We start from the raw sequence: 15,743 nt of genomic DNA, 5'->3' as shown, positions 1-15,743 counted from the left end.
AAGTAGTATTGGAAATTGGAACCAGATGTTTAAGAATAATCTAACTCTTGAGAGTGTAAAATGAAACCAAATGGACTCGTAAGGGTCCATTTGGTTTCATTTTACACTCTCAAGAGGTAAAGATCTAATAAGGGTCCATTTGGTTTTATTTTACACTCTCAAGAGGTAAAGATCTAATAAGGGTCCATTTGGTTACCAACTCTCCATCATTTAGCTGGGGACCACCTGGAACCCCCTCAAGGACCACCGGTGGTCCCCGGACCACTGGTTGATCGCCTTCCAGGAAGTGACGTAGCTCGGCTAGGCGGAGCCTCTGGCATCACAACACGGAAGCGTGCAGTGTGTGTAACATGTGGCTGTTGGGGTTGTGAAGAGAAGACACTGGTAAATGTTGTTATAATAACATATTGTATTCTACTAAAAGCTTGAATAATGAGTTAACTATGGCGTTAGTATGAGTGGAGACGCAGCTCGAGACTCGTAGAATTAATTAGTTTCGTATCGTTTTTGTTTTACAAATACACTGACAGTATACAGGCTATATGTTTATAACTTTTTCCCAACAATCCTTTAGGTTTAAAGCTCCTTATAATTTCTGACTGGAGCAATTCTCACATTCGGTCAATAACGTACTTCCAATTGTTTGAAACTGTGTGTGCTGTCGTCTCCTTGTTGAGATCTGTTCATGTTTAGACTATAATCATTATAACAGATATATGACGTAGCCCCATATGTGCCCTCTCCCTACGCTCATTCTGTAGCTCCGAGACTACAGAATGAGCGTAGGGAGAGGGCACATATGGGGCTAATATATGACGCAATGATTCATCATATAACGTGCTCTCTCTGTCTACTGTTGTCTGTTATGTTTTTGTGTCTGGTGGGTTGGTTGTTGTTTTGAATTCTCGTCTGTTAAATATGTTTTGACATTTTGCGGACCCCTGTTGAACACGAGATGGCTTGCTGCTTCATCACAAACTCTCAATCACAAGGGGGTTATTCCATCAATGATGCAATTGTTATGTTTGCATTGATGCCAAATCTGATTTAATGAGAGACATAATGGCGCTTAATTGTAAGTGTGTATTGTTGTTGGACATAATGTTGTCCCTCCTGGTGTTGCCTTATATTACCGTATAGTTATAAAATGCAGTCCTATGATAAGGATTAGGTATAAGGTTATATGAGTGGCTGCAGGCCTCTTTGCAAAGTCTATGAAAGATGTGTTTGTCCATGCAAACACAAATGTGTTTGCATGTTGTAATGATCATGGTTGACCCTACAAGTCACTACTAACTACTAGCAATGTCAATTTTGTTTAGTATTATTTAGTTGTTATTCAATAGTCTTCTTAAAGAAATTAACGGCCTGTCATTCTTTGAGGAAAATAATAATAAGCATCTGACAGCGTCCCCGAGATGATTAGCTTAATGTGCAACATTGTTTTCTCACTCAACGGTAAACAAACCAACATACAGTATAATTGTATACATACAGGGTATCTGCCCATTTCTAAAGTGACAATTTAAGGACTTTTAAGACCCTTTTTTAATACCACATTGTCAAATGTTGCGCATGCAATAGGCAAACATTGTGAAAATAGCAAATATGCATAGCAAAAAATAGCTTACAAGCTCACAACGCCTCGCAGTGTGAGTCGTTGTGAGCTTGTAGTTTGGCTACTTTCACAACATTTATCTGTGGAACAGAGTCAAACTAAATGTAATGCCTACAATTTCCAAGTGCTTGTCCTGGTGGGAGGTCCCCCAGTTCAAATATGATAATGTTGAGAGTTCGACGTGGCCGACAAAGTTTGGGAACCCTTGGCATTGAGGGTTTAAAACATTAAGTTGTTCAGAATATTTACCACCACAATATATAAGTTAGATTCACTGTATTGATCATTTTAAGGAGTGCTCATGTCTTGTGTGTTCTTGTTTTTAAATTTGTTTATTTATTTTGTCTAAAGTGTGAAGCTACTGTAGCATGTATTCTTCCTCCTTTATAGTTTGATGTTTGTTTATCTCGTAGTTTGATTGACAAGATGCTGAGCGATTCAGAATCAGCGGAGCTTCTTGAAACGTTCTTCCTGAAACCCGAAACCAGGCCAGATGTCAAAGGTCACGCTACCGAATACATACTGGGTCTGTCAGCAAACAGGTACTAATGCTGTACTGCTACTACAATGCTACCATTGTTACGTGTGTGTGTTTTAGTTTAGTCATAGTCTTTTGAATGTGTGCGTGCCACTGTTACTTTTGTCAGTAAATTAGTTTGATTTAGTTTAGTCATAGTCTTTTGAATATACTGTTATTTACTGAAATGTTTTAGTTTTAGTCAACTAAATATCGTAAGACTGATGTGCCGGGTACACGAGGACGTCGTGGGCTGTTCCCCGCCTAAGTTTGCGAACGATATAAAACGTTACTGCGTCTACATTGCGGTTATGTTAATTATGTACGACGTCCACTCGAGACCGGTAAACTGCTTCGTTTTCAAGATAAAGATGCAGTACACATGGCTGGCCTGTAGATGGCCACAAAGAAAAGAAAAAGCTTATTCTAAAGGCTATATGAAAGCGTTGGTATTTCACACAGGTGTTGCCAAATAACTAATTATCTTGATCAGATGCGCATATGCGTCATATCAATTTAATGAGCAGAGCAGTGCTGCTTCTCTCTCTGAGTCTGCACACACTGACTGACCAGCTAAAGTGTATGCCTACTAAACCATAATATATGACAAACCTTGGATTAATTCTTCTGAAAACAGCAGCAAGCACAAAGTAAGTGTGAGAGAGAGAGAGAGAGAGAGAGAGAGAGAGAGAGAGCGAGCGCCCCTTCTATTTTTTAACACGCAGCATCTCTCTCTCTCTCTCTCTCTCTGTGACTGTGACTGCGTCTGACACAGACGCGGTCAATAATATATAGCATAAATAATAGGCCAAATATAACACTTTCCCTCTATCTGTGATCAGCTCCTCACACAACTCCTCTCTCGTGCATGCCTGCTCAATCTCAGAAACGGTTTGCATGCGTGCGGGCTGCAGATCGGCTATTTTTGGATAAGAGATTTATAGACATTATGTGCAAATATAAAATAGCTGTGATACTTATATGTAAGTGGTTATGGTGAAATAAACCATTAACACTGGTTAGTTTGGAGGGGGCGAGGGGACTATGACATCAACGTTTCAGCAAATTAGGCGGCATTCGCTGTACACACGGAGACGTGAAAGTCGCGTCTCCAAACTTTCCCACTCTGGAAGGTAGTTTCAAAATTAGCCGTTAAAGTCCCCCAAAACGCCGTCTCCGTGTGACAAAAAGGGCAGATCGACTAATTACTTGCCCGAGAAACACCGAAATCGTCCTCGTCTGGATTACCCCTGAATCTACAGTTGATTTTGATGACAAACATTTATTTTGGTGGGCCTTGATGGCGTCATAATGGTGGTTTTTCCACTTGCTTGCATGCTGAAAATAGCCGATCTACAAGCTCACGAGTCACAACGCGTCACATTGTGAGCTTTGTAGATCTGCTATTTTCAAAGTGCAACACCCGAGCGTAAACAAACTTTGAATTTCTTGTTTCGTTTTTATTTGTTGATGAAATTGTCACTATATTTAGTCTTAGTTTTAGTCATCATAGCTTACTTTATATTTAGTTCTCGTCAGTGAAAATAGGTAGTCGACGAAATTTTGAATGTTGAACACATGCAAGTTTTAGTCGATGAACATAACACTGGATTGTGTGTGTGTGTGTGCGTGTGCGTGCACGTGTGTGTAGGGACGGATGCCGTTTCCTCCGTTCTAAACCTGACATGGTGGTTGCCACGGTGAGCCTCATGTCTGACCCGTCCTTCGCCATAGCGAAGGACTGTTACCACGCTGTGATCAACCTGTCAGCTGACCCGACACTGCATGAGGTTAGCACGCACGCATGCACACACGCACACCCACGCACACACACATGCACGCACGCACACACACACACACACACGTACGCACACAAGCACACACGGCCGCGCACCCATACACCGCGTCTTTCCATTGTGGTCCTTTCATTGAGTTCACATACTTATTAAACTATTAATGGTCTGACGTCAATATCGGTAGAGGGAGCGAATCCACGTCGGGTTCATGTACTTTTTATTTGCATTGTAATCCCCATAGGGGTATTTTAGATCGCCTCATATACTGTAAGAACTGTGATTGAAAAATAAACATGTCATCCCGGCCGTTACACTCATATGGATATGAAGAATCAACTGACTGAGAGAAAACGCTATTGTTACTGGCACTGCTGCTGAATTAGTTACATTTTTGCTAGAAACAGATGGTATCAAATATGAGTGACTGACTGTCGTAAACGATACCGAGATACCTCCCTGGCAATAACGCAGAGACAGCTTGTTTATTTTTGGACCACAATGTTTATATGAAACGATTTCAAGATGACCCCATGTTATTCTCCATAGAGAAATTACTTCCGTGAACAAGGGGATGAGCGAGTGACGTCAGGACTTCTGCGCTCTATAGTAGTTATAATACTATTCAACTAAACAGTTTAGCTAAATTAAAGTAATTTAACTGACTATAATTAATGTATAACCAAATCACACTAATGTAGGTTTTCCTCTCCTCTCTGCTCGCTTCCTCGCTCCTCTCTCCCCCTCTCCTCCTCTCCTCTCCTCTCCCCCTCCTCTCCTCTCCCCCTCCCCTCACCTCGTCCTCTCTTCAGCTCTTGGTGAAACGCTGTGATATCCTGCCGTTGCTGTTCAGGAATCTGGTGGATCCAAACTTCCAGCTGTCGGACAAAATCTGCACCATCCTGTCCAACCTGAGCCGCCACAAGAACACCTGTAGATCTGTCCTCAAGGTCTGTGAGATCTAAAGTACGGTCTGGTGGTCTGTGTGCGATCTGCCCTAGAAGAGTCGTGAAGATGCTTTTTATTCTGTGAACGATGACGCTCGCTGTGCGCGCTGTGCCACAAGACATGTCACGTGACCGTAGTCAGTGATCCTCAACATGTTTTAATTTAAAGGACCCCAAATTTGATATGCATTAGACCAGTGGTTCACAAACGTTTTAGCTAGAGACCCAGAAGAGGAATGTAATGTCTCTCCAGGACCCAAACTAGTCATACTACTACTAAACTAGTCATACTACTACTAAACTAGTCATACTACTACTAAACTAGTCATACTACTACTAAACTAGTCATACTACTACTAAACTAATCATACACTACTAAACTAGTCATACTACTACTAAACTAGTCATACTACTACTAAACTAGTCATACTACTACTAAACTAATCATACACTACTAAACTAGTCATACTACTACTAAACTAGTCATACTACTACTAAACTAGTCATACTACTACTAAACTAGTCATACTACTACTAAACTAGTCATACTACTACTAAACTAGTCATACTACTACTAAACTAGTCATACTACTACTAAACTAGTCATACTACTACTAAACTAGTCATACTACTACTAAACTAGTCATACTACTACTAAACTAATCATACACTACTAAACTAGTCATACTACTACTAAACTAGTCATACTACTACTAAACTAGTCATACTACTACTAAACTAGTATATATTTTAGTTATTTTATTTTATAAGTTTTGATGAGTAAACCTTTGTGGAGATCTTGTACAGCCTTCTCAGTCCTCATAGTTACTTTTTGAGTGAAAAAATAAAAAAATACAATTTTGGAGACGATTGCCACGATTATTCGAAACATTGATTAATCGGTGGCATCCCTAGTAGAACCTCCTTCTTCTCACACAGTAACTGTCATCTGCTGCACGTTGGTTTACGGGTGATGTAAGAAGAGGCGATGGGATTGGTTAAACTGGGGTTTTGTTTTTCAGCTGTTGGAAGAAGAAGCAACCATGGGATTGCCTAAGCTGGTGGAGATCTTCTGCACTAAAGATTTCAACAAGATGGCGTCTCTGCACTACCTGGGTCCTCTGCTGTCCAATCTCACACAACTTCCTGAAGCCAGACACTTCCTATTGGACAGGGACAGGTAGGGGGCGGGGGCTGCTGTGCGTGCGTGCGTGCGTGCGTGCGTGTGTGCGTGCGACGTGCGGACATATGAGGTTTCCACCTGGCAGACGCGCTATAAAGTCATATAGCTAGTCGTGATTGGCTGCCTCCTAGCGACTTTACTAGCAACCTAGGGTCCCATTGGCTGCCTCCTAAGCCAATGGGAGTCTGAACGGCATAAAATCCCATACTCTGAACACCACAATGTAGCAGCTAATGCTATGAGCTAACTGGAACTACAGGAAAGCCATAACAAAACAGTGAGTGAAGTTGCCAACAAAAGAACGTCGGAAACGAGCGAAAACGGCAACTCGCTACAAGAGCTTGTTGCACCTGGCAGTTATGACTGGTCATTTTCTTGTTTAATAATAACTGGCTAATGTCAAATACACTTTTAAGATGATGCATTACACAACCGCTGTAATAATTATCCCATCCATTGTGTGTGTGTGTGTGTGTGTGTGTGTGTGTGTGTGTGTGTCTGTGTGTCTGTGTGTGTGCGTACATGCGTGTGCTCGTGCGTTAGGTGTGTGATTCAGAGGTTGTTGCCTTACACTCAGTATGAGACGTCAACCGTAAGAAGAGGAGGAGTCGTTGGATCTCTGCGCAACTGCTGCTTTGACCACAGTGAGACTCACACACACACACTAGTATGAAGTAAATTTAATCATGTATTTATGTATGTGTTACATAATTATCATCATGTCATTATGTGTCCAGCCCACCATGAGTGGCTGCTGAGCGACGCAGTGGACATCCTACCATTCCTCCTGCTCCCGTTGGCCGGCCCTGAAGAACTGACAGACGAAGAGAATGAAGGTGTGTGTGCGTGCGTGCGTGTGTGTCGTTGAGTGTTGATTGTTGAGTGTTGATTTTCGTCGACTAACTAAATGAAAACTAAATGAAAACTAAGCTACGGTGACTAAAACTAAGACTAAATATACTGACAATTTCATCAACAAATAAAAACTAGACTAAAATGTTAGGAAGGGTCTAGTGGACAGGAGATCCACTATAAGTCATTTTACAACGTGACGCGTTGTGAGCTTGTAGATCGGCTGTTGTTACGATGGCATCAAGGCCCGCCAAAATACATTTTGTTCGACTAAATCAACTGTAGATTTAGTCGACTAAAACTAGACTAGACATTCCAGGTGACAAAAATGTGACAAAGTAAATAAACTATTCAAGAGACTATGACTAAAACTAAAATCAAAACTTGCTGCCAAAAACAACACTGGTGTGTGTGAAGCTTTTATGACCACGGTCATTAAATACCACCTCCTACATACCATCTCAGCGCTGGCTATAGACGATTCAGCGGAGTCCAGGGTGTTTTAGAGAAGGGAGAAGAGTCTAGGACGTGTTAAGCGTTGTCCAAGGTGTTTTAGGGGAAGGGAGAAGAGTCTAGGATGTGTGGAGCGTTGTCCAGGGTGTTTTAGAGAATGGAGAAGAGTCTAGGACGTGTGGAGCGTTGTCCAGGGTGTTTTAGAGAAGGGAGAAGAGTCTAGGACGTGTGGAGCGTTGTCCAGGGTGTTTTAGAGAAGGGAGAAGAGTCTAGGACGTGTGGAGCGCTGTTCAGGGTGTATTAGAGAAGGGAGAAGAGTCTAGGACGTGTGGATCGTTGTCCAGGGTGTTTTAGAGAAGGGAGAAGAGTCTAGGACGTGTGGAGCGTTGTCCAGGGTGTTTTAGGGGAAGGGAGAAGAGTCTAGGATGTGTGGAGCGTTGTCCAGGGTGTTTTAGAGAATGGAGAATAGTCTAGGACGTGTGGAGCGTTGTCCAGGGTGTTTTAGAGAAGGGAGAAGAGTCTAGGACGTGTGGAGCGTTGTCCAGGGTGTTTTAGGGGAAGGGAGAAGAGTCTAGGATGTGTGGAGTGTTGTCCAGGGTGTTTTAGAGAAGGGAGAAGAGTCTAGGACGTGTGCAGCGTTGTCCAGGGTGTTTTAGAGAAGGGAGAAGAGTCTAAGACATGTGGAACGTTGTCCAGGATGTTTTAGAGAAGGGAGAAGAGTCTAGGACGTGTGGATCGTTGTCCAGGGTGTTTTAGAGAAGGGAGAAGAGTCTAGGACGTGTGGAGCGTTGTCCAGGGTGTTTTAGAGAAGGGAGAAGAGTCTAGGACGTGTTAAGCGTTGTCCAGGGTGTTTTAGGGGAAGGGAGAAGAGTCTAGGACATGTGGAGTGTTGTCCAGGGTGTTTTAGAGAAGGGAGAAGAGTCTAGGATGTGTGGAGCGTTGTCCAGGGTGTTTTAGAGAAGGGAGGAGAGTCTAGGAGGACGTGTGGAGTGTTGTCCAGGGTATTTTAGGGGAAGGGAGAAGAGTCTAGGACGTGTGGAGCGTTGTCCAGGGTGTTTTAGGGGAAGGGAGAAGAGTCTAGGACGTGTGGAGCGGTGTCCGGGGTGTTTTAGGGGAAGGTCTCAGCCCAAGGCCAGAGAGCGAGAGTCATAATGCATGCGTGCGTGGCTGCGTGCGCATAGGCAGGCACGCACATGCTTTTCTTTATTATAACATATACTGTAGAGTGTAGACTTATGTCTGTCTGTCTGTCTGTCTGTCTGCAGGGTTACCAGTAGATCTACAGTATTTGTCTGAAGACAAAAAGAGAGAACCAGACCCTGATATCAGAAAGATGATACTGGAAACATTATTACTGGTAAACACACACACACACACACACACACTATAATACACGTGTAGATTACTCACTAACCATAATTAGTCGTAGTCAAATTAACCAAGATTAGTCACAAATGAATCCTACAAACCATTAGATTTCGGCTTTGGCTATTCAAATATATCAGATCTACAAAGCGCTTAGCGCCCAGGTTAGATTTATGAATGAATTGTGACGTAGGACGTAACGTAGAGGTACAATTTACAATTTAGGCATTTAGCAGACGCTCTTAATCCAGAGCGACTTACATTAAGCAATAACAAAAGCATGGCATACATCACATATATAAAAAGTAGTTATCATGAATCATGCGTAATCTAAGAAAGTAGCAGTGGAGTATCTATGTAAACTATACATACTATACTATATTATATATTATACATGTGTACTATAAAGTGCTATGACTACATAAAATGCAATTCTAGTGCTGTCTACGTAACAACCTATAAGTCTGTTTAAAATACTATCTAAGTCTAGATAAAGTGCTATCTAAGGGGCTAGGCTAGGGCAAGTGCTACGGGCCATGGTGAAAGGAAAAAAAAATACTATACTATACCCGGAAGACCTCGTCGTTCTTCCGGGTCCTTATTGTCCTTATCCCTATTGTGTGTCCAGTTGACAGCGACCAAGGCCGGCCGTCAACTACTGCAGAATAAGAAGGTTTATCCAATCATGAGAGAGTTCCATCGATGGGAGAAAGAGCCTCGAATCGGAGCCGTCTGTGAGAAACTCATCCAGGTACAAACTGTGTGTGTGTGTGTGTGTGTGTGTGTGTGTGTGTGTGTGTGTGTGTGTGTGTGTGTGTGTGTGTGTGTGTGTGTGTGTGTGTGTGTGTGTGTGTGTGTGTGTGTGTGTGTGTGTGTGTGTGTGTGTGTGTGTGTGTGTGTGTGTGTGTGTGTGTGTGTGTGTGTGTGTGTGTGTGTGTGTGTGTGTGTGTGTGTGTGTGTGTGTGTGAATTGTTTTACAATGTGTTCTTGGAACAGTCTGGCACCTAGAACAGGATTGGTCTGTATCTGTGTCCCGCAAAGATGGACCAGTCACAACGAACCACACAACTTAATGTCCTTTCACGTCATAGATGGGGGCTGTCACCATAGACATATATACATAGACGCCCTTTCCGGCTCTGAGGCGCGTGTCACCAATTGAAGGCGGAAGCATTAGCGGAAGCAAGGCGGAAGCTTGTCAAGCTTCCGCGTGCGTAACATAAGTCCCGGAAAAGACGCGCTGTGATTGGCCTGTAGTCACTTGAGTGACAGCGAGAGACATAGAGGAGTCGCATGAGTGACGTCACTTGGGCAGCGACGCAGTCGCCTTCAGCAAATGCCTTCAGCACTTCTAAATAAGAAAGCTGCGGAGAACTGTTGCTTTGTGTTCACTCTTTAATGTTTTCTGTTAGTAATCTAATCCCCCTGGCTCTGATGTTGTATTGTTAATAACTTTGTTGTTTGTGTTTGTTTGTTTGTCTTGTTTTGTATTGTATTGTAATGTATATTGTCATGACTGTTATAAAGATTTGTTAAAAAAAAAAAAAAAAGCCTTCAGCACTGCACTTCCGCCTTCATTGGGATACACGTTGCTCCAATGAACTGCAGCGGCAAATGAGGCATCTATTTATTATAATATCTATGGCTGTCACTATCCTGGAAACTAGACAAATTCGGGGTTTCGGCTGTGATTTGATGTCGCCGTCCCTGAAGTTGTGGGGCACCAATCAGGCCCAGTGTGAAAATCCCTTGGAAATGCAGGTTCTGGGGCGCCCGCTGGCCGGGCGCATGCCACATACAGGCTCTGGCCTGACAGCGTCTTGCGTGTTTGAGTCTCGTTCATGACGACCTTTGCATGTGTGTCTCTCCCTGTCTCTTCCTCCCTCTTTCCTGTCTGTCTTCACTGTAACTATCAATAAAGCCAAAAAAAAGGAAATGCAGGTTCCACACAGATTCCTGACTAATTACACAGTGATATTAGTCTGGCCATGCCAGGCTAGGCTGTCAGCAGCATGGTGTTATTAACTCATTTAGACCTGAGGTAAATGCACCATTTTACCATTTATCGTATATAAAAATGCATCTCTTATTCTCCTCCTGATCTCCTCTCCTCTCCTCTCCTCTCCTCTCCTCCTCCAGGTGTTGATAGGAGATGAACCAGAAGAAGGGATGGAGAACCTGATGGAGGTGAAGATTCCAGACGACGTGGCGGAGAAACTGAAGGAGGCAGACTGCCGGGAGGAGGAGGAGATGAAGAAAGAGGAGGAGGAGATGAGGAAAGAGAAGGAGGAGAGAAGGACAGAGGAGGAGGAGGAGGAGAGGAGGAAAGAAGAGGAGAAGATCTCTGTAACGGACGGATAGAACAGACACATGTGCATGTCTGTTGTCCTGGCCACGTACAAGACTGTTGTCTCTTATGTCTGACTGATTAAGGTGTCTGTTGTCCTGGCCACGTACAAGACTGTTGTCTCTTATGTCTGACTGATTAAGGTGCGTTCAGACTTGGATGGTTAGAGGGAGCGCGATTAAATACAAAGTCAATGCAAAGACGAGAAGTTGCGCGAATGGGCGCGGCGCGACTTGGACAAACGGGGCGAACTGAGCGAATATATATATATATATATATATATATATATATATATATATATATATATATATATATATATATATATATATATAATAAATCGTTGCTGTCCGGAGGAAACCTCATAACTACATTTTTGAGGTTTTTACGTCTGTGTGTTGTTTCGAAAATATTGAACCAATGGAAAGTAGTAAAGAAACGCATTGGAGAAAACCTCTTAACTCCATTGGACCCTCAAACTGTCTGCTAAAGGAACTAACTTCACCACCTCTCTCCGTCTCATGCAAGTAATTGATCTAAAGTCACAACACCAACTTTGATGAGGCAGTATTGCATCGTTTAAAAAATATATAAGGCTTTTTTCATTTCCTTAAAAAAACGTATATTTTTCATTTCCTGATAAATGAACATTGTGGAGTTATGAGGTTTCCTCCGGACAGATATTCAGGTCTGAACGCAGCTTCAGGAGTGGCTTTCATTGTTACTATAGTAACAACAACATTGATGATCACGCTTTCATATCATCAGCTGTCGGGAGCTATATTCACTATATTTAACAAATGTAGTGAACCAATGGAAAGTATTAAAAGGTGCTTCTGACTAAACCTCCTAACTCCATTGGATCCTCAAACTGTCGGAACAAACCTCCTAACTCCACAACTAATTTTCATTTATTTATTTTTGCCTGACTTCGTCCTTCTAATCGATGATGGGCAGAACGACGCTATCTCCACAGCACTAGTCCAAAACCTCCCAACTCCACCCGAGCTGTATTTGGTTAATGTGATGATAGTCCGGCAGCCGAGGTGGACGAGTGGGAAATTGGGTATAATATAGTCTTTTTTTTATTGGCCTAAAATATTGTCTATATACATACATTCATGAATCCATTTGCTGACCGGCTGTCGGTATTGAGCAATTTGTTTTATAGGGGTTTCTTGTGACCCTACCATTAAAGGGACACTTCACCCTTTTTGCAAAAAAATATATGTTAATGACTATTAGAAGATTTAGAACACTTTCCTGGGGGTTTTTATGTGTGTAATATGTGGTTTTAGATTTTAGCAGTGAGCCCAGTGTCTCTGATGTCATGGACACTGGGCTCACTTACTTCCTGGACTACATGTTGTCTCAGTAAGACAGCCCTCTCCCTATCCACAAGGAGGAACAGTGCACCCTGGGCTCACTGCTAAAATCTAAAATATCTAAAACCACATATTGCACACATAAAAGCTTTTAGCCCAAGGAGTGTTTGTTGTGCAAAACTAATGCTTGGAATGGAGTTTGACATTTTTGAGAATTTTGCCTGCCATAGGATGTTAATGGTAGGGTCACAAAAACAATTGCTCAATACTGACAGCCGGTCAGTAAGTGGATTCATGTATGTATAATAGACAATATTTTAGACCAATAAAAAAGACTATATACCAAATTTCCCACTTTAAAGGAGCATTCAGTGATTTGGGTGATTTGGAAAACCATCCAGTCCGCCCGGTAACAAAATGTGCACATGCACACGCTCTACAGTGGGGGGAAGTGCAACAGCATGTGCACCAAGGCCCGCCCCCACACATGATTGGAGGAAGGCCCCTTTCATCCTGATTGGATGAAGGCTTTGCCATCCGCCACCAAAACTGAAACTAGGGTTTTTTGACCCCAGGGGCTCACTGGGGACAGGGAGGAACTCCTTATATGGTCAGCACACTCTATAGTAGGGAGGATTATCCAAAACATTAAAAAAAAATCACACCTGTGTGAACTGAGTGGTGTAAGGTCTTAGATAGCCTGTCTGACGTAATGAAATCATGTCTGACGTAATGAAATCACACCCGGGTGAACAGGGTGAACATAGCAACCATGCTCATTTTTTCTGCACAGACTAACAAAGCCAGTTGACGTAATGAAATCACACCCGGGTGAACAGGGTGAACATAGCAACCATGCTCATTTTTTCTGCACAACAAAGCCAGTTGTAGGAGTGGTTTACACCACTCAAAAATAAGTGATATTTGAATGAAGCGAAATCACTGAATATACCTTTAAACAAAAGAAGCCTGTCGGCTGCCGGACTATAAGGACACATTCAACCATACCAACTTTGATGAGGCCGTATTGTGTTGCTTTAAAAACATGTATTGTGTTCGTGACTGCGTGTGCATGGTGTACTGTGTGCTTTATTTTAAAAAACATTTTAAAGTTGTGAAAATAGCCGATATATCGACTATTTTCACTGCTCGTGTACGGCACTCTTGTATGACGAAGCAGGACATTCATTTCTGAAAACACAGAAGTTGAAATATGGAGAATGCGAGATTTGTGTCCCTGACAGGAACCATATTCTGTTTGAGGGTTTAATTTACCTCATGTTTATGTACAGTGAGAACAACATGCTATTACTGTATGTTTTGGAACACATACTGTATTACCGACTGAGACACAAAAGCTGCACGTCGCACCACAAAGCTTTTCAATAAACACATGAGCTGAAAGATACGGATCATTGCTCTAGTTTGGGTCTCTGTAGTACTTGGTGAATGTTCCAGAGTCTGGAGGCATACAATACAGTATGAACTTCAGTTAATACTGTATTGTAGGCCCAGGCGGTGGCGTAACCGTCTGGGCACCCGACTGGTAATCCAGTCGCAGTGTGCCGCGGGTTCGACTCCCGAGCCCGACACGGCCTTTACTGCATGTCTTCCCCCATCTCTCTCCCGTTTCCTGTCAGCCTACTGTCTGTCCCTTCAAAAACCAATAAAAGGCGTAAGCCGCAAAAGAATATCTTAAAAAAAAATACTGTATTGTAGCCTCTCTGGTCTGCATGGTCTTGCACCGAGAGATGATTCATGTGAGAGATGTTGCTGTGTTCATGATATTCCTGAGGGGGACATTAATGGAGTCAATACAGTACAGTCATGCTACAGAGAACTGTACATATTTGATATCACAAGGTGGAGCTCCTTGACATAAACCCACACACCTGAGGTGATGCAAAGAAGTGTTGGCAGATTTTGCAAGAGAAATAAGCATCCAGGTCTGTGAAAACGAGCCAAATAGATAGCGACTATAGGCCACATGAGCACTACAGTTGGAGGCCATTGATATTGTCCTTTTCTTTTTGCTGAGGTTTGCGTGATCTGCGCAAAAGGACAGTTAACCCATTTTGGGGCGGGAACCCCTTTTGGTGTTTTAAACATTGTTATAATTTAGCTATTGAAAAATAGCAGATCTACAAGCTCGTAGCGCGCCACTCGGTGGCGCGCTACGAGCTTGTAGATCTGCTATTTTTGAAAAATCGTGAAAATATTTATTTCAGAAAACTGAAGGATTTAGAAGGATTTTTAAAAATGTTGAGGTCAGGCCTAAATGGGTCAAATGATAAGGGACAATATCGGTGGCACCCAACTGTACTTATAATATATATGCAGACATAAAATGCATGTCTCAAGCTATAAAGACTGGGAACCACTGTCCATAATACTGACTGGCTGTTGAATCAGAATCAACTTAAAGGGGAATTTCTCCCTAAACCTTTTTTTTTTACAAAAGTAAGTTGATAAAAAAAAAAAAAAGATATAGGGGAGCTATAGGGCTGGAGCTGGAGATGCTGCTGGGGGGTCTAACACCAGCTCACATAGACCAGGAAGAATGCAGTGTCAACAATGCATGGAGTGTTGCTGTCACATCATCTAGAACAGATGTGAACAAAAAAACAACTGCGCGATTGAATAGGAGTTCTAGCGTTAGACACCTCCAGCCCCAGCTTCATCTCCAGCTGCAGCCCCAGCTCCCCCTATATCTTTATTTATATTTTTTTAATTGTTTTTGGTCAATATACATAATTATCAACTTACTTTTGTAAAAAAAAGTTTTAGGGAGAAATTCCCCTTTAAGTGGATGACATTCTTTCATTGGTTTTTGAGGGGCGTGCCGGTATCCCCAATAGATGGCTTTTGAAGATTACGTCTTACGTTTGTTTAGTTTAGAGCACTTATGACGTCATTCGTTTTGTCAGCCAAGTCTTGATGTTTGTTTAGGCACTAAAGACATCATGTGGCCGATTACATCATGTAAAAAAAATTGTTTCAAGAAACAAGCCAGGATTTGACATTGGGACAGCTATTCTTTTTTATCCTCAGCCTATTCCAAATGATCTTTTCTGTAAGTCCTGCACACTGTGCTATCCAAACAACCATTCATTATATAAAACATTAATATAACTTGTGTTAAAGTGTTTGGTTTACTTTCCTGTTTCCTATCAATATGAACAGACAGGGAGTTGTGTGCATATTCCGTGAATGTGTAGTTTGGTTCTGGCTCTGTGTTGTTTGAGGTTGTGGCCACCAGGGGTCATCATGGAGTCAGAATCGATCCCTGCTGGAAAGGAACCAGTGATGAAGTGATTAGCCTACACCAATTGTAATTTCTTACAAT

At 42.3% G+C, this 15,743-nt stretch overlaps 1 protein-coding gene across 2 annotated transcripts; it reads left to right on the top strand.

Annotated features, from left to right (window-relative positions):
- The first annotated feature begins 273 nt into the window (after positions 1 to 273).
- On the top strand, positions 274 to 11,347 carry hgh1 (HGH1 homolog). 2 transcript variants are annotated; one of them, XR_013791809.1, is made up of 11 exons: positions 274 to 384; positions 2,032 to 2,160; positions 3,787 to 3,925; positions 4,741 to 4,878; positions 5,898 to 6,055; positions 6,602 to 6,702; positions 6,796 to 6,894; positions 8,629 to 8,720; positions 9,357 to 9,479; positions 10,868 to 11,161; positions 11,219 to 11,292. XR_013791809.1 is itself a non-coding variant. In XM_079523378.1 (10 exons), the coding sequence occupies exons 2-10, from the start codon at positions 2,045 to 2,047 to the stop codon at positions 11,087 to 11,089; spliced, it is 1,188 nt and encodes a 395-aa protein (XP_079379504.1). In that variant the 5' UTR covers positions 274 to 384; positions 2,032 to 2,044; the 3' UTR covers positions 11,090 to 11,347. The 2 variants fall into 2 exon arrangements, 1 of the variants encoding a protein (XP_079379504.1); XM_079523378.1 differs by having other exon boundaries at positions 10,868 to 11,347.
- Positions 11,348 to 15,743: the final 4,396 nt, after the last annotated feature.

This window comes from Electrona antarctica (assembly GCF_951216825.1).
Source record: "Electrona antarctica genome assembly, chromosome: 15".
NCBI lineage: Eukaryota > Metazoa > Chordata > Actinopteri > Myctophiformes > Myctophidae > Electrona > Electrona antarctica.
This window is presented reverse-complemented; position numbering and strand designations above follow the sequence as displayed.